The sequence below is a fragment of the Ictalurus furcatus genome, chromosome 16 (genome assembly GCF_023375685.1).
Source record: "Ictalurus furcatus strain D&B chromosome 16, Billie_1.0, whole genome shotgun sequence".
Taxonomy (NCBI): Eukaryota; Metazoa; Chordata; class Actinopteri; order Siluriformes; family Ictaluridae; genus Ictalurus; species Ictalurus furcatus.
In genome coordinates this window covers 4,619,421-4,639,603 of record NC_071270.1, presented here as the reverse complement: position 1 = coordinate 4,639,603, position 20,183 = coordinate 4,619,421, and the positions used below count along the sequence as shown (strand labels likewise).

At 42.4% G+C, this 20,183-nt stretch overlaps 1 protein-coding gene across 5 annotated transcripts; it reads right to left on the bottom strand.

The window, feature by feature from the left end:
• Positions 1-1,080: 1,080 nt before the first annotated feature.
• Positions 1,081-19,927, bottom strand: kdm6bb (lysine (K)-specific demethylase 6B, b). 5 transcript variants are annotated; one of them, XM_053644984.1, is made up of 21 exons: positions 19,035-19,694; positions 14,894-14,970; positions 14,686-14,809; positions 14,535-14,609; positions 14,233-14,413; positions 13,769-13,939; positions 13,408-13,551; positions 12,972-13,283; positions 10,233-12,727; positions 9,512-9,638; positions 9,267-9,372; positions 8,449-8,654; positions 8,024-8,115; positions 7,828-7,896; positions 7,578-7,726; positions 6,877-6,991; positions 6,563-6,750; positions 5,312-5,453; positions 4,195-4,321; positions 3,934-4,104; positions 1,081-3,195 (listed from the first exon to the last, which is right to left on the bottom strand). In XM_053644984.1, exons 3-21 carry the CDS (start codon positions 14,802-14,804, stop codon positions 3,172-3,174), a joined length of 5,013 nt encoding a protein of 1,670 aa, XP_053500959.1. In that variant the 5' UTR covers positions 14,805-14,809; positions 14,894-14,970; positions 19,035-19,694; the 3' UTR covers positions 1,081-3,171. The 5 variants fall into 5 exon arrangements, 4 of the variants coding, with proteins under 4 accessions (XP_053500959.1, XP_053500961.1, XP_053500960.1 ...); XM_053644986.1 differs by having other exon boundaries at positions 13,408-13,548; XM_053644985.1 differs by lacking the exon at positions 19,035-19,694 and adding an exon at positions 15,147-16,040.
• Positions 19,928-20,183: the final 256 nt, after the last annotated feature.

The following is a 20,183-nucleotide window of genomic DNA, read 5'->3' as shown; positions in this document are numbered from 1 at the left end:
GTGACTTTATAATGTTGGAATTTAGCTCAGACTTCCTCTGTGTGTGTGTCACGGCATTCACACGACCCTACCCTACAAATTCAGATCACTTCCTTTCTAAAATAAATGCAGGTGTGTTATCCTCAACCCTGAATGTCAACGGTTCTGTTTTAATACACGATAGGTCCAAAAGTATGTGCACCCCTGACCATCACACCCATATATGCCTGTTGAACAGCCCATTCCAGATTTATTGCTTCTTTGCTGTTATAATAAGCTCCACTCTTCTGAGAAGGCTTTCCACTAGTTTTTGGTGAGGTCAGGCACTGATGTTGGGGTGTTGAGGAGGCTCCAGTTCCAGTTCATCCCAAAGGTGTACATTGGTTTTGAGGTCGGGGCTCTGTGCAGGGTACTCAAGTTTTCCACCTTCTTCCAACCTGAACACACCACGTCTTCATGGCGCTCGCACTTTTTGTGCGCTTTGTGTCATGCTGGAACAGGTTTGGGCCTCTGAGTTCCAGTGAAGAGAAATTATATATAATGCTCCAGCGTACAAGGACGTTCTAGACAATTGTGTGTTTAGAACGTTGTGGTAACAGTTTGGGGAAGAACCACATATGGATGTGATGGTCATGTGTCCACATACTTTTGGCCAAATTGTATATTTGTCAAAGCTCATCATAGAAACATTATGGAGATACAATGTGAATGTGGTATGTTCAGGACTTCAGGACTGAGTGATGACTGAATGAGATACCAGACGAGTTTGAGTTCCTCTCTATCTGCATTCCTTCCTTCACCTCCTTCATCACAAAGAGTTCAACCTCTCTAGAGAGGAGATGTATGTGGAGCGGAGTCAGATAAAGAGGATGAATATTTGGTAGGAATCATGCATCAGCAGTAACAGGAGCAGCAGAGGAATAACAAATAGTGTTTAAGGGGATATCCTGAGAGTCACGCAGGACCGATTTCCCGTCCTTGGATCCAGGATATCCGCCTGCAGAGGGCGCAGAGATGTCATCTTTATTTTAACACACGTCACAGAGGACAAGGAAATATCTGCAATAAAGCTTTCTGTAATAAACCCCCAAAATAACTTGCTGAATTTATGAAAATGTTTTTATTTCTTTTCTTTTTTTTCAATCATAGGTATTATTATTATTATTATTATATCAATTATGACACACAAAATCACACAGGTGTTTAAGACAGGTCTGGCTCAGGTATTTTTTTCTTTTTCTTATTTTTTCTTTCTTTCTTTCTTTCTTTCTTTTTTCCTTTTACTTTTTACAATAAAATCCAAAATCATAAAGAGTGAAAAAAAATCAACACTCGAGAGACGAGTGGACAGAAAGCAACCGACCACAGTCTCGTCGAAATCTGCAAGAGAAACAGCATCGTTAAAAAGATTGTTCAGAAGAGCGATTATGATCGTCGTCATCCACAGGTAGCACGACATCTCATATTATTTCATTTCATGGAATGGAATGGGTGGGGGGGAAAGGTAAAAACGAACTCTTTTAATCTGATACAGTACAAAGACATTCAGGTTGTACAGACTTTGTTCTAAGCACCAAGCTGTGAGATTAATATCGTTAATATTCATATGTAATTCTCTAGATCATATACACGCCGAGGAACGGACGAGCCGAGGGGGATCAAGCACCATCACGAATTAAACGTCCTCCTTCTCAGCTTCAGCACCGCCTCTGAAATCAGCACAGTTAACCCCTTCAGACCCACGACGCCATTATGACTCATTCAAACGCATACACTACACCGATTGGTTGTTAGATGGCTGTTCGTTAACCAATCGGAGAATAGTTCTGACTTGCTATTTCATTTTTATACCTTTGTAATATGAATGAATTTAATGCTTTGTTGTTGATGTCATTTTGCTTTGTTTTTTGTTTTGTTTGTTTTTTTTTTTACAAGTGATGTTGTGCCTATAAAATGGGTCTGAAAGGGTTAATTATTGAAAATTCATTTACAAAATCTGGACTTTCCTCGTTAAGAGGAGCACCATGTACCCTTTAATAAATACACCCGAAGCAGTCGAATAAATAAAATCACAATAAAAAAAATAATAATAATGCAAATCAAATTCTTCGGGAACAAAACAGGAATCATTATTATTACTTTTTTCTTTAAAAAAAAAAAAAAACAATAACACTAAAAAAATCACTAAACACTCACAAGGTTTTCTGGACAAATGCAAATAAGATTTGAACCCGTATTGTTGTTGTTTTTTTTGTTTTTTTCTAAACATTTGTGAAAATTGTTAATGCTCTGAGGAAAATGCAATATTGTAAAAATTATTAATATTGAATTACTGCTTTCTTCTTTATTTTATTTTTTTTTCCTTTTTAAATCTGTCGCAAGGCCAAAATGGTGTTAAAGTTTTTTTTTCTCTTTTGAAAACCTTTAAAAATTAAAAAAAAGTAAAAATAATAGCACCCAGATCAGTATGCAAACAGCATTTAGAAAGTTTAGCGTTGTAGTAAAATGTATTCACGACAATATCATTGTAGCAACCCCTCGTAATGCCTGTGTGTGTGTGTGTGTGTGTGTGTGTGTGTGTGTGTGTGTGTGTATAGCTCCTTCCCCTGCTGTTATATATATTGTGTCGTATAAAAGCACCAGAGACGCCGAATAAATAAACTTAGACATTTGCATAAATGTACACTACAATAGTACCTGAATGAGTTCACACATTTTCGGCGATTGTGAACGATCACAGCAGTTTGTTTGCTCTGTGTGCGTGTGCGTGTGTGTGTGTGTGTGTGTGTGTGTGTGAGTGATATAATTTTTTTCTTTTTAAACACAGTTCGCATTACGCGCCTGGGTCCAGTGTGTACCGGTGTGTATGTGTGTGGCACGTCTCTGGCCGGTCTGACCTCAGAGCGCTTATAATGCATCGTAACAGCATCGTAACAGCGTCATGACTCCAGTAGCTGGTGAAGGGGGAAGACGAGCGAGTCGGTGAAGCACCTGCTGATGTGGTTCTGTAAACAGTGTCGAGTAAACAGCTTGTGGATTGGAAAGTCCGCAGTAGTGGTTTTGATAAAAAAAAAAAATCACGACAATAAAAATAATGATAAAAAATAAACGAGAGAACTGAACGTTGGCACTGCTGCTGGCAAAGCGAGCAGGAGATTTGGTCATGGCTGTGTGACATCAAACACCTCGGGTTCATTTTGAACACGGCACCGGAGCCTGAGAAAGAGAGAGAGAGAGAGAGAGAGAGAGAGAGAGAGAGAAAATCATCTTTCTGTGCTGCCTTCTGTATTGGAATATCGGGCATTTACTCATTTGTTTTTTTAATTATTTTAATATTTGTACTACTTTAAACATGCACCTCAGTACCCCCTAGTGGTGCAACACAGTCAAGACATTAAATGTACTTCATACTTCACATCCATATGATAATACACACCAATCAGTCTTAAATTTCCAAGCGCATTTCCATTACATCAGTAAAAAGGCAAAGCTTGCAGAATGCTAAACTAAATGGTGAGAAAATGCTTCTAAGTGAGGCATGTGCTAAAATCTTCCAGTAATGCAGCTCAGCCACGGCAGCGCGTCAACTACCATAGATACACACAAACTCTTCCTCCTTTTAATAGGGTGCCATTACTTCTCTCTTAACTGGTGTAAACTTGACAGTGTAATCCGTATTTAAACTCACCAATTTAACATGATTTGAAGCAGATTTGAAGTTGAAGAGTGCAAAGAGTGGATATACAAGTTATTAGAGAATGTTTATATTTGCATCAAATACAGAAAAGGGGGGTAGAAACTTTTGCACAGATGTCACTTGTGATAATGAAGGAACATTGGTAAAACCTGTAAATCTGTAAAAAAAAAAATCATCCTATAATGTAAAAACATGCTACATGTCTTGTCATGTGTTTTGTGTGTGTGTGTGTGTGTGTGTGTGTGTGTGTGTCTGACCAGGGTGAAGTTATCGTAGGTGCTCATCAGTTCCTCCACTCTGTACTGTTCTAGCACAACAACTCCGCTGAGGGTGGAGTTCCTCCGACGAGCGCAGTCTTCGCAGTGCACCACGTATGTCTTCCTACTGCTGTTCTCGCTGGTGACGAAGAGCAGGTTATACACCTCTACCTGCATGCACACACACACACAGGACAAAATTAATTAGGGGGAAAAAATGAATTGGTCCTCATCGTATAGTATATGTAGTGCATAACTCACATCACAATCGTTGCAGTAGTAGGCCGGCTCGTCCTTCACTCGGCTCTGGTAACAGATCTTCTTCCCTTCCTCCACGAGCTGCTCTCTCAGGATCTGGATGTGTTTTATGGACTGCAGGAGGCAATGTCTACACCAGACATGGACCACAAGTGGTTCAGAATATCTTACTTACATTAAAATGTCCTACATTTCATTCAAAATCTCATGTGCTCTCTGAATGTGTGATAGATTGTTCAGTATCTCATATTAGCTTCACTCATCTCAGAATCACACTTATCTCAGAAGGTCTCATATTTTTGTCAGAATATGTATCATTTGCTTTTATATATATATATATATATATATATATATATATATATATATATATATATATATAAATATATACATATATATATATATATATATATATATATATATATATATATATATATATACACATAAGAGAAACTGCCCAAAAATAGGTGTGCCAAGCTTGTAGCATCATACTCAAAAAGACTTGAGGCTGTAATTGGTGCCAAAGGTGCTTCAACAAAGTATTGAGCAAAGGCTGTGAATACTTATGTACATGTGCTTTTTTTGTTTTTTATTTTTAATAAATTTGCAAAGATTTCAAACAAAACTTCTTTCATGTTGTCATTATGGGGTATTGTTTGTAGAATTTTGAGGAAAATAATGAATTTAATCCATTTTGGAATAAGGCTGTAACATAACAAAATGTGGGAAAAGTGAAGCGCTGTGAATACTTTCCGGATGCACTGCATATATATAGAGAGAGAGAGAGAGAGAGAGTGAGAGAGAGAGAGAGAGAGAGAGAGAGAGGGAGATTTAGTATCTAATTTTTACCTCACCGTGGTTCATATTGAGCACAGAATCTCAATTATCTCAGAATGTCTCATATTTTTGACAGAACATCTCATCTAGCATAAAAAGTCTCATGTTTCATCTCATACTCAGTTTCATAGTTTTGAAAATGATTCTACAGTTCAGTTCAGAATATCTCATATTTTGCCCAAAACATAGAATCTGATTTTCAGAAAGCCTCAAATTTATTTTATCCCATATTATCTCACAACAACCCCCCCTCGCCCCCACCCCCCACCCCCTCAACCGAAGTCACCTGATCATTTTGTAAGTGTTTGGGTCGGTGATCTTGATTGTACGGGCGACGTTCCAGGAGACGTGAATCATGGGAACAATCGATTTGACCTTTTTGACTTCATTCCACTCAAAGCGCTCCAGAGCCAGCTGATACTGATAGGCTGCAAACACACACACACACACACACACACACATTTACCCACACATCTGATGGAAATGCTGACGTTCCTCATGATTCTATCTCATTTCCACTACTGTCTTTACACTAACCATATTAAAGGCTTTATTGCTCCGTGCTCTTACATCTTAAAACATTTGCATCACTGCATGACTAGTGTTTTGTAGTGTTCCAATATGCACCCCTCAAACGGTGTGAGTCAAAAACTGTGACTATTTTGTACCAGCTGTACTACATCATTTGGACACTAACCAATCACAGTGCATTGTGGGAATTTATAAGCACACTGGATATACTCTGATTATGATTTCAGGTATGACCACTCCCAAACTAATCTAATTTACCTCAGAATAGTTCATATATTTCAGAATATCTAATGTTTATTTTATCATTAGCTATGATCTCATATTTACGTCAGAAAACCACGATCCGTCTAATATCTCGTATTTAATTTAGTACCTCATATTTAGTACAGAATATCTTGTATTTAGTTTAGTATCTCATATTTAGTACAGAATATCTTGTATTTAGTTTAATAGCTCATATATGGTACAGAATATGTTGTATTTAGCTTAGTATGTCTCATATATAGTTTAGCATCTCACATTTAGCGCAGAATGACTCGTATATAATTTAGTATCTCATTTAGTACAGAATGTCTTGTGTTTTATTTAGCACCGGATATTGAACACAGGATGTCTCGTATTTAGTTTAATATCTCATATTTAGTATAGAATATCTTGTATTTAGTTTAGTACCTCATATTTAGCACAGAATGTCTCATATATAGTTTAGTATCTCATATTTAGTACAGATTGTCTTGTGTTTTGTTTAGCACCTCATATTGAACACAGGATGTCTCGTATTTAGTTTACTATCTCATATGTAGCACAGAATGTATTATTTAGTTTAATATCTCATATTTCGCTCAGAACCTGTTCTGTTATCTCAGAGTGTCTCATGTTCCTGTCCAAATATTGCACAATTTTTTTTAAAAACACTGGAAAGTCTCATGTTTAGTTCAGAACTTTAGTGTTTGGTGTGTTATTGGTGGAGATCATTACACTTTTTCTGTATTTATTCAGCACTCACAGTTTAGCGGCCCGACGTTCCAGGCGATGTTGTTGCACCAGCCAACGGCCTGAACCCAGTGCACGGTTCCTGCATTAATCCACACTAAATCTCCGGGACGCTGGATAAAACGGTACACAGGGATGTTGGAACGATATAGATCATCGAGCACCGGCCACCATGAACCCGTCAGATAGTCCACTCCGTTCCTGATGGACAGGAAAGGGACAAACAAGGGGACATTGGGGAAATGCTGGTTTAGCTGTATGCTAAGCTGATCAGACTACGGAGAACAGGATAAAGGGATTAGTGACAGAATGTGAGACACGACTCACTTCTCGCAGAAGTGGCTGATGGCCTCCCAGTAGTGTTCATGTACAGCAAACCACTCGCAGTCTCCGGGGCCGATGTTAATGTTCACCGAGCAGAAGTTGTTGTTCTCCTGGTGTCCTGAGGAGATAAATACGAAAACCCAACACAAGGTTTATAAATGAACAGGTGTGGGTGTAGCGTACAAACGAGTTTATTGTATGTGCAGGTATGCGTAAATTTTGTATGTGTGTGTGTCATTCTTTGTTATTTTTGCAAGTTTGGTTTTTGTTTTAAATGTTACTATGAGCATGAGTTATTATGACTATATTTTGGATTTAAATTGTAATCCATTTTTACTGAACTATTCTTAATAAATTTAATTTATGGTTCTTTGTGTATTATTCCCTCTTTTTGTGTTTTTTTAGTTGCGTCTTAATGATTGCGTTTTAACTTTGTTTACGTTTTTTAGTTCTTTGTTGTTGAATTATTTATATTTCTGAGTTATATTTTTGTCTATTTGCTTTTGTGTCTTTATTTATTTATTTTTTTTACAATTTCTCACCTTTGAGCATTTCTGTTTGTTTAATTATGTTAATTTATGTGTAATTTCTTCAGGATTCGACTTTTTTCCTTTAGCTGTTTTGTTCATTTACTGATTTATGTGAACCTTTCTGAATGATTTTTGAAAGTATTTCAGTGTGTGTGTGTCTGTGTGTATGTGTACCTGGTGTACGGCTGCCCGGGACCTTCATGTACAGCTGGACGGTGTTCATGCCAAGGATGGTGTGTCCGACGTGGCTTAGCATGTTCTCCGCGGATGAAACACGCATGAACACGGGCAACTTCAACAACTCCTGCAGCTGCGACTTCCACCTGTACACACACATACACACACATACATACACATACACACACAAATAATTAACACACACACACCGGTTTAAATCAACTGTGTCTGTGTGTGCATGTTTTACCTCTTTGGGTCAGAAAGATCGATGTTGGTACCAAACTTGATGATTTTGCCGACGGACTTCTGCTCTGAGCTGAACGAGAGGGAAGCAAACAGCTTACACACCTCATGCAAACACACACACACACACACACACCTCTATGAAGAACATTAGAGGACACTTATAGATAAACGGATGACTGAACGAGGTATCTTCACACCTCTGTGTGCAGGAAGAGTCACTGGCTGGAGTGTCTGACTTTGATTCTTCTTTTCCCTCTCCTTCATCTTCATCCTCGCTGTCCTTCTCTTCCTGTGGGATGATTAAAACACAAACAAGTCCTGACCAGAAAACAAGGGCTTCCCATTCAATTTTAGGTTTGATCTGCGCTTTAAAAGCTTGTAACGATCCGTAGAGTTAAAATATATTCACAGAGAACTACGAAATGATTGGCACCCTTAATGATAATGTTTTAATTAATTTTTATTTTCCTGGTCGGTTTGATATTGTGCTCCACTGCATGTTTTTTTTTTGCGTTCTCACATCCTGTGTTGATTTTCATGGAATGTTTGATTCACTTCCTACAGTTGAACATTCCAATGGAATAAACACTGTAGTGTGTGTGTGGTGTGTGTGTGTGTGTACCTGTAGGCTCTCTTGGAAGCTGGAGGCCTGGTACTGAGCATACTTGGAGATAGTGGTGTGAGATCGGCTGCTCTCGCACGGCCACGTCTGAGCCGAGCCGGTCGTGTTCCAGTTCTCGTCAGCCGGCTGCTGCACCTGAGTCCTCACCTCCACAGCATGTTCGGCATTCGCCTCCACCAGAGACTTAGTGGAGAACAAACCCAGGTCTGACAGAGAGAGAGAGAGAGAGATCTGACATCGGAGAGATCTAACACTCTCCCACTAAAACCTAGCAGATCCCTGTTTAGTCAATGCCAATATAACATTGTCATGTTACCTAATGTTAGCTAGCATGCTAGTTAAATTGACTAGTAATTTGAATTACATAAATATTTAACCTAACTTTAGCAAACTTGACTGGCTAATAACATCAAATATCTGCTGCTGGAGAAATATTAGCTAAGCTTTTAGCAGGCTAGTTAATGCTATTGCTGTGTCTAGCTTGTTTGCAAGCTTAGCTAATGTATTTGAACATTCAAATAGTATTTGATACTAAATCTAGTGGTGATGTCATACGTTCATGTTATTTGTGGTTTATTTACAGCAAAGAGACAGTTAACGAATAAATAAAACCCTTTTTAAAGCATCAGGATTAAGGAAATGCCACTGTGTTATGAATTAAAATGTATATTTCGTGAACCATGCTAAATTGGTAGCTATAAGCTTTGGTTTATAAGGCACGACAGTGTTGCGACTAATCAGGTACGTTGGTTGATGATGTGTCTCACTGCCTGTGTGTGTGTGTGTGTGTGTGTGTGCGTGTGTGTGTGTGTCATCACTGAGTCGGAGTGATCCTGCCAGGCCTCGGATAACAGTAACCGGGTTTTTGGGATCTGTGCAGAACTGGAGCAGCACCGGAGAAAATGCATCTCTCTTACTTTCGAGCTAGAAACACCCACACACACGCACACACACACACACACACACATACACACACGCACAGATTCAGACAGGGAGATTATACATCCCCTAATAAACACATAAAAGGTTTCTAACATGTGAAAAGGTGAAATCTCTAGCTTACGTATATGCTGGGCGTGGGCGGGTTGAGCTTCTCTCGAGGAATAGGAGACGCGACGTTCAGCACGGGCTTCACAGACAATGAAGGAAGCAGATAGGACTCACGGAAACGACCTCGCACCTTTGCATCTCTGACAGACACACACACACAGAATTAAAACAGAATCCAGCAAAATATGCTTTTCTGCTCAGGAAAAGATGCTTGTCCAGCTAAATGGTTATTTTACAGCTAAAGATGCTAATCAGCTCAAATGCATGACATTCCAGATAAACATGCTATTACACCTACAGACGCTAGTCCAAATAAACATGTTAGCCTAGTGATGTTCTGCTTAGGTAAAGATGCTATTCCAGCTAAAGGCCCTGTTTAGCTAACAATGTTATTACACCCACAGAAGCTATTTCAAATACATGCTAATCCATCTCATGCATGAAGCTAGTAATTAAAGTGACGTGCAGCTAACAACTCAAGGTGCTACTCAAGCTAAAGTAGCTAGCAATGCTATTTCCTTATACAGATGCTAGTCAGGTAAAGTTGATATGTTACCCAGGTAAAGGTCTAAAGGTAAATATTATATCCTCTTCTAAAATGGAATTCCAGCTAAACTTGGTACTATTGGTACATCGAAAGATCCATGTAAAGACGCTGTTACAGCTTAAGAGGCTTTTCCACCTAAAGATGTTACCGGTTGAAGATGCTAGCCCAAACAAGTAGCAACACTCACTTGCAGGCTCTAATGATATCTTCTGCACTGTTGTTGATGCTAATCTCTTTCAGCAGGATCCTCTTCTGCTCAAACTCTGAGGCAGTGAAGGTTCGCCTCCCACTGATCTTGAGCTTCACCAGCTGAATCTTTAGCTCTTTCAGTGGCACAGAGGACAGAACCTGAACAGCTGGAGCTGTACTGGAGTCACTTCCGCTGGAGGAGGTTGTTTTTGTCATTCCTGCATCTCCATCCTTGTTCTCCTGTTTAGCATTGACTATCTCCTTATCCCCTTTCCTTTGATCCTGCTCCGTCTCCGTCGGTTTCCTCTCTGCTACCTCTTGTTTGTTGCAGACCTTGGCAAGTTGTTTGACAGGTTCACCACTTGACGAGCAATGCTGTTTTCTACTTTTGTTGTTCCTTTTCTGCTTTTTATGTCTTCCCTCTCTGGTTCTTGGCTCTTCTGTTATACCGCTGCTGTCAGATTTTGTTTTCTGATTCTTCTGCTGCTCTCTCTTTATGTCCCTGCCTTGCCCTCGCTTCTTCTTCTGTAGCTTGGTTTTAGATTTTTCCTTTCCACTGTTCACTTCTGACGAACAGAGGGTACTGGAGCTCTGCTTCAGCAGCACCTCACAGCTGTGTGCCAGTTTAGCCTGCAAGGTAGCAGGAAACAAGGTGGACGGCAACACCTTGACCTCATCCTCCTTCACTATAGAGGTACAGATTGGTTCTTTTAATGATTGTACATCTTCGATCAGGTCATCGCTTTCATTCTGAACAACTCTGCACTCTTTTTTCTCTTCATTTGCCTGCATGTTGGTGTCAGGATTTGAAAGATCTGAGGTAGATATGGAAGGGGAAAGGCTGGTCAAGGGCACGGCAACTGGAGACACAGCTCTTGGGGATATGGATGGCGGACTGTGCTGCTCTGGAGGGTGTATCTCTGGTCCCAGTGAGAGTGAGGAAGAGTATTTGACCCCAGTCATTGTGTTGGGAGGTGGCCGACCAAAGGGGCCACCTCTGTAGGTGTATTTATGGCTGTCTGAGGCCAAGGTACCATCAGTGTCATGCAGATGCGGTCCCTGAGAGATTGTTGTGCTACTGTCCTGCTGCTCTTCCATAGGTTCTTTGTCTTCTTCTTCCTCCACAACATCTGAAGGCTCAGCAATGCCATACAGTTTGGCCAGGTCACTGTGGCAGTAGTCCAGACCTAAGGAATGACCTGGTTCTTTCCAGATTTCCTCTAGGCCTCGGATTGGAGAAGAATGAGTGGGGCTTGGCTGGAGGACTGGTCTCCTGATCACTCCATCTATGTTGGCCCCTGCTACATCCTCCTCTTCCTCGCTGATATCTGAAACAGGGGAGCCCTGCCAGCTCAGTACCGGGGGACTAGCTGAGGGATCCAGTCTCAGATGGTCCTCCATAGAATTGCTGTGGGCAGGTAGCAGGTCTGGAGCATGTTGGTTCTTTTCCTCAGGCTGAGGAACTTTTACCTCTAAACAATTGGAGCGAACCAACACTGGCAACTCCTGCTCATTGCTAGCAGGTGGTTCAGAGGTAATGTCCTCCTGGTGAAGCTGCTTGTCTTGAGTCCCAAAACTGCTGGTGTTTGGACTTGTAGGCTCAGAGGATGGCAGGCTGTTGTCACTTTCTGAGGTTATGGTATTGGCAATGTCCTTTGATTGACACCGAAGCGGATGGTTCTGATTTGCTGGAGGGGGAGTGGAGGGCGAAATGAACCCTGAGGTGTGTGAAGAGTCAGAGTCACAGTTGGACTCCTCCTCTTCTTCATGCTTTGTGTATTTTTGAATACACAGTGATGTGTCTGAAGGAGCTGCCATTGGCGGAGACTCAAGGATGGCAGAGTCTGGACTTTTACCCAGTGAGTCACAAGAAGGAGTCTGGGGAGACATTACTCTTCTTAAATGGTCCTTCTCCCCTCTCTTCATGCCATTTCTCTCTGCTTTCCTTGCTCTTTTCCTCTCATCTTTTGTTTTTCTCTCAGACTGTCCATCTGTCTCTCCTTTTCTATGGCTTCCTTTCCTTTCCCGGTGACGCCTTTTCTCTTGCCTCTCCTTTTTCTTTTTCTTTGCCTCCAGTTTTCTTAGTATCCTCGCCTTTCGTTCATCCGCCCCCTCCTCCCCTTTCCTCTCTTGTCTTCTCTCTCGCTCTCTGTGTCTCTTCTTGGTTTCAACATGCTTTAACATGTCTGTGTCCAGCCGACGAATTGGGCTCTCCTGGCCACCATGGTTAGAGTAGCTGGGCTTAGTGTAAGTCGATGGAGCTCGGTGTTTAGAAACCCTGATTTTCTTCCCCTCTAGCCTCTGAGAGCTGAACCTAGGTTGTGGGCTTGGGGACAGGCTTGCTCTCCCGCAGGTGGTGCCATGTCGCACACTTCTGCCTTCAGGGCTGCAACGGAGCTGGGTGTGTTTTGGAGTGCTGTGATGCCGTCCTCCCTCTTTCAACCCTTGCAGTTGCTGCCGCTCTTCAGGCCCTAGACCAGAGCGCCTGGTTTCCTGTGCAGAAACAGAAGCAGACCACATTTTAGGATAAACAAACATATCACTCAAAGCTCACTAGATAAGTGCTGATCTTACAACACCCTAAGCCCTTAGTTACTCACTAAGGGCTTGACGGATTTGAAAGTCCATCCTGGAGCAAATACGATTGCTCGCACTTCTTCCCTATGATTGGACAAAAATCCAAAGATAGAAGCTCTTAAGGTGGTTTAAATGGCTCATGAGGCATGACAGCACTCACACTGCTCTGCTTGTCCTTCCAGGCTGGCGTGGGTGAACCACGGCTGGCATGAGGTACTGGATGCCTGTGTGGGCCCGCTGGAGGCTGATGCTGGGGGCTATAAGGCACTCTGGTGAGGTTTGCTGGTGAGGACGGAACACAACACTCCCAGTCCCCTTTGGTTCCATAGGGTCCCAGGTGATCATAGGTTTGGTGGCTGTAAGAGTGATGGGACTTTGAGTTGTGGAAATCTTGGCCAGGGCCACCAAGTGTAGACGAGAACATTGGATAGATCCTGTGTAGGTGATCTCTGCTGTTGGACTGACTAGAATCCTGTTGAAACAGGAACAGAGTGGGAATATTTAGATGTTCTTTTTGAGATAATAACAGGCTTAGTTTAAGGGAAACCAAAACAAGGGAGGAAATGAGGAGGAAATTTGGACGTTTGGTGACTGACCTGAAAGCCTGAAGCAGACTGTCTCTTATTTGACTGATTCCACTGGGCATCACTGCGGTATGGAGGGCTACAAGTGTGAGGGAGATGAGACAAGGAAGGGTGATTCATAGGCATAGGGTGCTTCATTTTGGAGGGAAGAGCCTGCTGAGGAATAAATAAGAACAAACTATTTAGGAATACATCAATCTTACCCAAGCGGTTCTTAAACTGACCAGCAGATGGTGCTAAGATACTTCTCTTCAATAGGTGTGAGCCATAATAACTTGGAAAACCATGTGGAAGAGGGGAGAAATTATGCAGTAAGGACTGAAGACCTTCACAGACATATATGAAGGCTAGGTTAAAGAAAAGGGTCACTGACCTGGTGTGAGCTGACGCTTTTGCTCCTCTTGCTCGGACAATCATCTCTCGATGGTGAGGGGTTTCGGGGGCCTGGACGTTTAAGTGAGGGACTTTGAAAGGATCTGGACGAGGCCACCGGACTCCATCTGTCTGCCGTTGGAGTCCGGTGCTGCTGGTGAGGGCCTCCATACTATGGAATGAAATATGTAATAACATTGAGGTGTATTCTGTTTTGGTAATACCAAAACAGAAATATTAGCATTGTGTTGCAGGAAATATTAGCATTGTGTTGCCAGTACTAGGCGAGTCCAGAAACCAGTTCCATCCAGGGCATATTCCTGCCCTGTGTTCCAGGCATAGGTGCCAGATCCTGACTCGGATAAAGCAGTTACTGAAAGTGAATGTATGAATAACAAAGTTTCCTAATTTTTTCAGTGGTTGCATACAGGCTCACAAATTTCTCTATATTTCACCCTTGCTCACCCTTGGAGGCTGATTACTGGGAACACGTCCTCCACATCCTGAGCTGTATCCATTCATAGCGGCCCGGTCAGGGTTCTGGTGCTGATTCAAACCCCAAGACCATGATGTGACCCGATCTCTACTGTTTGGCCCCCTCTCTCTGGGGTGATCGTGAACTCTGTGCCTGCTGAACTCCGGAGGTCTGGTGGCAAGCAGAAAATTTAAAAGATTACAGCAAATAAAATGTATAAGTGGCTGAACCACTTGTCTGCTAAAGTATATCATGAAAGTTGCTGAATGGTATTGTCTAGACTCGGACTGACCTGTTGTTATAAGCTTTGTGATAGTTCCTTCCTGACGCATGGCTCAGGGTTGACTGGTACCCTCCACCACTGCTCCTTTGTACGTACGGCGAGAAGGTACATGAGTACAGTGGTGTATGAATGACAGTATTTTGGTAACTAGAAAGCATACCTGGATGGAGGGGGAAAGTGGCGGCTGGAGCCGGGAGCCCATGAAGCCCTGCTGGAACCGCCAGAGGGGAAGGAGTCCCATGAGTACCGGCCAGAATACTGGTGCTCTGTGTGATACATCCAGCCTGAGGCAACACACGGAGAATGTTGTTGCAGACTACACATTCAGAACAGGGAAGTGAGCATCCAATCTGCGAATAAAAACTCACCACACTAGTGTGTGTGGGAATCCCTCCAGTGCAGAAGTGTGACACCACAACAACAGCACCTGACTTCACTTCCAGTCCTGAAACGGAGCAAGAGGAAAATCGTTAACAGTAAGCCATTGTTTGGAAGTGGAACTGGAACCAAAATAGAGCATGCACACGCGCACACACACACACACACACACACACACACGCGCACACATGTCATTTGCACTGCCCGGTTGTGGGTGTATGTAGTCAAGTTTGTTATACCCACACAGCTGTGTTTATTTTGGAAAACCTCTCTAGCTCGTCGTCTCTCTCTCTTCCCCCACTTCTTTACCAAATGCACCACACAAAACCACACCACCAAACCCTTCCGATCATGACTCAAACCATGACAAGAAACAGATACACACACACGCACATGCGCACACACACAAGATCTTCTGAAGTGTGTGTGCAATGAGTTGATAAGCGCATGAATGTCACTGCTGTGTCAGAGACATTATCAGAGTGTGGAGGCGAGACGGACCAGCAGGAGAAGAATGAGAGGAATGAGGCCACGGCATGCGTTTATGTGTGTGTGTGTGTTTTCCTAGTTTCCTATTTAACGCTGTGAAGAGTTCTGCTTGTACAGTAAGTGGCAAGCTCACACATTCCCCTCGTAACACCAACAGCCAACCAATAAGATTCTGTCTTGCACATTCTCTCTCTCTCTCTCTCGCTCTCTCTCTCTCTCTCTCACACACACACACATACACACACACACATACACACACACATACATACACACTAAAACTTATCCCAAATTAAGCACTAACACATTATGGCTTTTTGATTATATACCCTTAAAAGGTTCCTTGAGATTTATATGGATAATTTAGGGTTCGCAGCATCCTAGAGGAAGGGTATTTGAAAGGGAATCCTTTGTTGCAGAGTTAGAACCTTTAAGGGTTTCCTAAGACCTCTTTCGTGCGCTAGATCTAAACTACGGGCATCGTACAATGTGGTGTCCTTTGCATAGTTTTAAGATTTACAGACAGTGCAAAATGAACACGTTAAGCCAAAAAATGATCGACTAATCACCAATGGATCAAACTGGATCTATTTCATGCACAATTTTGCGGACACGTCCTCCCTCTTCGTGATTCTAACATCCTGCTGTTTCGTTACTAAAACCCCAAATGTAGCTGATCAGCTGAGGCATGTTTGTGTTTAAAGTTTGCTTCTTTAGCGCTATAGTGGAAAGTAGTGGAAACTCACAGCCTCCAGTTTAGCATGATGCACTAACTGTGCTGCTGTTTAGCATCTCAAACACAATGGCTGATGTGGTTTCTGACTCTGTATGTCACCCTGTTATCTACAAATATGGAGAAAAGGCTATCGCAGAGCTACAAACAGTCAAGTCACTTTCTTCCTCAGAAAGCTCAAGCATCAGGCTCAGGTAGGGGGCGTGGCCTAAAGCTTTTTTAAATGGAGGTGAAATGCAACCCTGTATTTGTATGTGAAAAACTGTGTGTGGGCAGGTGCATAGTGTAGTTGGCATGGGAACGAGGTGAGACGGAAGTGGTGTTAATTTCCTGTGGAAAAGTAACTACTTCTGCTGCAGATGTGATCATAAAGGCACACTAACCTACACTGGCATAAACACATTGAGGCTCTGGTTACTGGTTTATACCAGCTAAGAATCTGAAGGTAATTATCACTAGCACACTGCTAAAAGAAGCAGAGCTCCTTCATTTACTAAGTCCAACTTCAACCCCAGATGATAAAAATAGCCAGGGTTGTATCAGGGCATCCCCGGTAATGAACCCATACACTCTTAATGTTCATCAATACAAACTTAGTTTGAGGTATCTGTATCCATGTCTGTCTCACTTTGCACTTTTGCGAGACAGCGAGACGACTACGAGAGCTCAGACTGAACCGAGACAAAGAGAACAATCTCCAACCGAGCTCAATCTCCTGAAACCGATAGCACATGAGAAGAGGGAGGGGGCGGAGCAGAGAGAAAACTACACAGGGAAACCGAGAGCCGGAAGGAAAGAAAGAGAGGACGAGAGGGGGGAGGGAGAAGGATTTAGGAGTAAGAGAGCACTGGTCAAGGGCAAGGGGATCGAGTTACCAAGGATTTGGACTGACTCGGGAGTTCATCATCAGAACGCAACATGCAGGCAACAAAACACAATAACACACACACACACACACACACACACATGCGGGGATTCCTGTTCTACTGCTTCGAGTACAAACAATTGAATGTGTGTAAATAAACCAATAGGAATACATCCTAGAATCATCGCAACATTCACACACAGGTACTGCACCAAAGTTTCTATTTTGACTTTAATCTCAGACTATGTCATTAGCGTGTGTCCAGGAACCACCCCATAAACTGCAAATGCTTCACTGTGTGTAGGATGGTTTGTTATGTGTGCGAGGGTGTGACGCGAAAGCCGCAAGCAAAGCACTTTGTCTTTAGTCAAATTGATGATTGAAATCAGCACGCCCCAGTTTAACGTTTACAGAAGAAGAAAGGCTTGGCAAACCGAGCAAACCAATATATAAACTGAGGAAAACTTTCCAGAACAAACCAATTTTAGGGGTGAGTATTGGACAGGGGGTAGGTTTACTGTACATCCCACTGATTTCTGGGGGAGCGACTCCGGATGTTCATTTCGACACCCTGCGCCTACGTCGGTTCTCTGAAAGGAGTCGAGGATGCAACATGCAGGCAACCAAACACATCACACACACGTGTAGCAGCAGACTTTCGGAAGTGCATTCGCTAACTTTTGGAATGTACAGTACAACGTAAATATCAGCTAACTTAGTAAGCTTTGGTAGAACTTAATCTTTTATCAATGGCTGAAATAATGCCACTGCGGAAGGTCTGAGGACCAAGAACACTCAACTCAGACGACTGCCGTTTTGCAGGGGGGGGGGGGGGGGGTGGAAGCTAGCTAGATTTCTAGCTAGCTAAAATCTTTTTCTACATTGAGTACATTCAGGAAAACCTGGAACGTATCAGAACGTATCTGCCAAGTAAACAGTATATAAGACCTCAAGTCAAATAATCGTCACAAGACAATCAAGCTAGCTAGAATTTCAACGCGTTCGCGTAAAGTACAATCAGAAAAACCTTGAAGCTCCTCCCTTGTTGCTACTGTTGTTAATCCTCAGACAGCTCAGCAATGTTGGCATCAAAACGACAGAAGCCATGGAATATGGAATATTATTTAGCGTTTGATGCTAAGTATTATTACAGTGTAATTTCAGGCATTCTGAGATTTTCCTAGTAATTTAACCTACACATCTGAGGTAAATGTTGACATTCCGGATATTTCTGTTACATTTTCACTGTCACTGTGTCTTTCCCCTGCCTGTATAGAAGACATGCTAGCTGCACTTTGATACTTCAGCCATTAGCTAGCTTCTGTTTGGTGTCTGTCACCCAATCGCCTAGCAACAATCTTCACACAAACTTTATCCACAGTGTATTCAGTGTATGTTCACCTTACATTTGTTAAAAGCAACTTAAATTTATAGTAAAATTTATTAATGATAATTTCAATACATTTATTGTTTCACGATATTTTATTTTGCTATTGTGTGTGCGCGTGTGTGTGTTAGTATTTAGAGAAAAACTAAATAGTTTAATACATATTGTGCAAAAATGACTGTACTGCATTATATATTTATTTATAACTTCTCCTTCCACTCACACCCCCACCCACCCACACACACACACACTGTGAGGGCAGGATCATGATAAGCGGAGGTAATAAGCTCACTTCCTGCATTCACTATTACACTGCTATCATATTACACACACACACACACACACACACACACACGGCATTGTGGGCAATCATCTGTATCTTCTTTGCATTTTTATATTGTTGCATATGATGAATACACACAGGAGAGAACCTGCATGCATGCATGCATGCATGCACACGCGCGCGCGCGCGCACACACACACACACACACACACACACACACGCTTCCGGACGCCTGCAGATAATGGCAGCCGAGTTCAGTCCCTTTAAACAGCCGCCACTCACACTCACACACACACACTCTCTCTCTCTCACACACACACACACACACACACACTCTCTCTCTCTCTCTCACACACACACACACAGGCAGCACTTACTCTGACAGACAGACGGTGTCACACAGATGACTGCAGTTCCTTCATTCTTTCTTTCTTTCCTTTCTTCCTGCACACTCACCCCCTCTCCCCCTCCCCTCACTCCCACTTTCTGTCTCACTCTCTCTCTGTCTCTCTCTCTTGCGTGCGCTCTCTCTGTCTCTCTCTCTTCCACCCTGTTTGTTCCCCCTCCAGCAGACAGACAAAGAAAGGAAGGGGATGGCTGGGAAAGAGAAAGCAAAAAAAAAAAAAAAAAAAAAAAAAAAACAGAGAGAGAGAGAGAGAGAGAGAGGCTGGGGGGAAAAAAGAATCTCCGCCCATTTTTACCAGCCAATCAGCTTGCAGCTCTTTGGCTCCTCCTTTTCTGTCACCTCTCTCTCTGTATGTCTTTCTCTCTCTCCCTCTCTCTCTCTGCCTTTTTTCTGTCTCTCTGTCTATCAGTCTGTCTCTTTCTCCATATGTCTCAATCTCAGTTGCTTTCTGTCTGTTTATCCCTCTTTCTTCTGTCTCTGTCCCTCTATCTTTTTCTCTCTTGTCTATACATTTTCATATCTGTCCATCTACCTGTTTCTATTTTTCTTTGTCTTTCTGCCTGTTTCTCTAAATCTATTTCTATATGTATTTTCAGTCTTCTCCTCTCTCTCTCTCTCTCTCTCTCTCTCTCTCTCTCTCTTCTCTCTCGCTCATTCACACCTTTGGTATACAGTATGCGTTTCCAAGGAAACCAGCAACACACTCTACTCCCCTCACACTCGATCAATCTGGCAGGACAACCTCACCTGACGCGCACACACACACACACACACACACACACATACACACGTTATAGCCCTTCTGCTCACTGAAGCTCTGCAGCAGGAGGAGACACTGCAGCACTGTACATGTGATGGATGAAGTTTTAAGTTCGCTCAGTCAGCAAACACACACACACACACACACACACACACACACACGCCTGTGCACACATGCTCTCTCCATCACACTGCCATGTAAAACAAAAGAAATCACCTTCCAGTGGTAAATGGAGACACAAATCACTGTATTCTCCAGTCACACTGTAGTTTGTGTGTGTGTTTGTGTGTGTATGTGTGTGTGCATTTTAACACTACTGATCCACGCACACTTCGGTGGCACCGAATCTCCATCATGGCT

Bases quoted from the DNA above. Each gene is read 5' to 3' on its own strand.
- kdm6bb (XM_053644984.1), bottom strand. From the start codon at position 14,804: ATGTATCACACAGAGCACCAGTATTCTGGCCGGTACTCATGGGACTCC. The intron at 7,727-7,827 runs GTAAAACATGCA...GTGTGTGTACAG, and splicing joins GATCTTTCTGACCCAAAGAG to GTGGAAGTCGCAGCTGCAGG. The intron at 6,751-6,876 runs GTGAGTCGTGTC...CCTGTCCATCAG, and splicing joins ATCAGCCACTTCTGCGAGAA to GAACGGAGTGGACTATCTGA.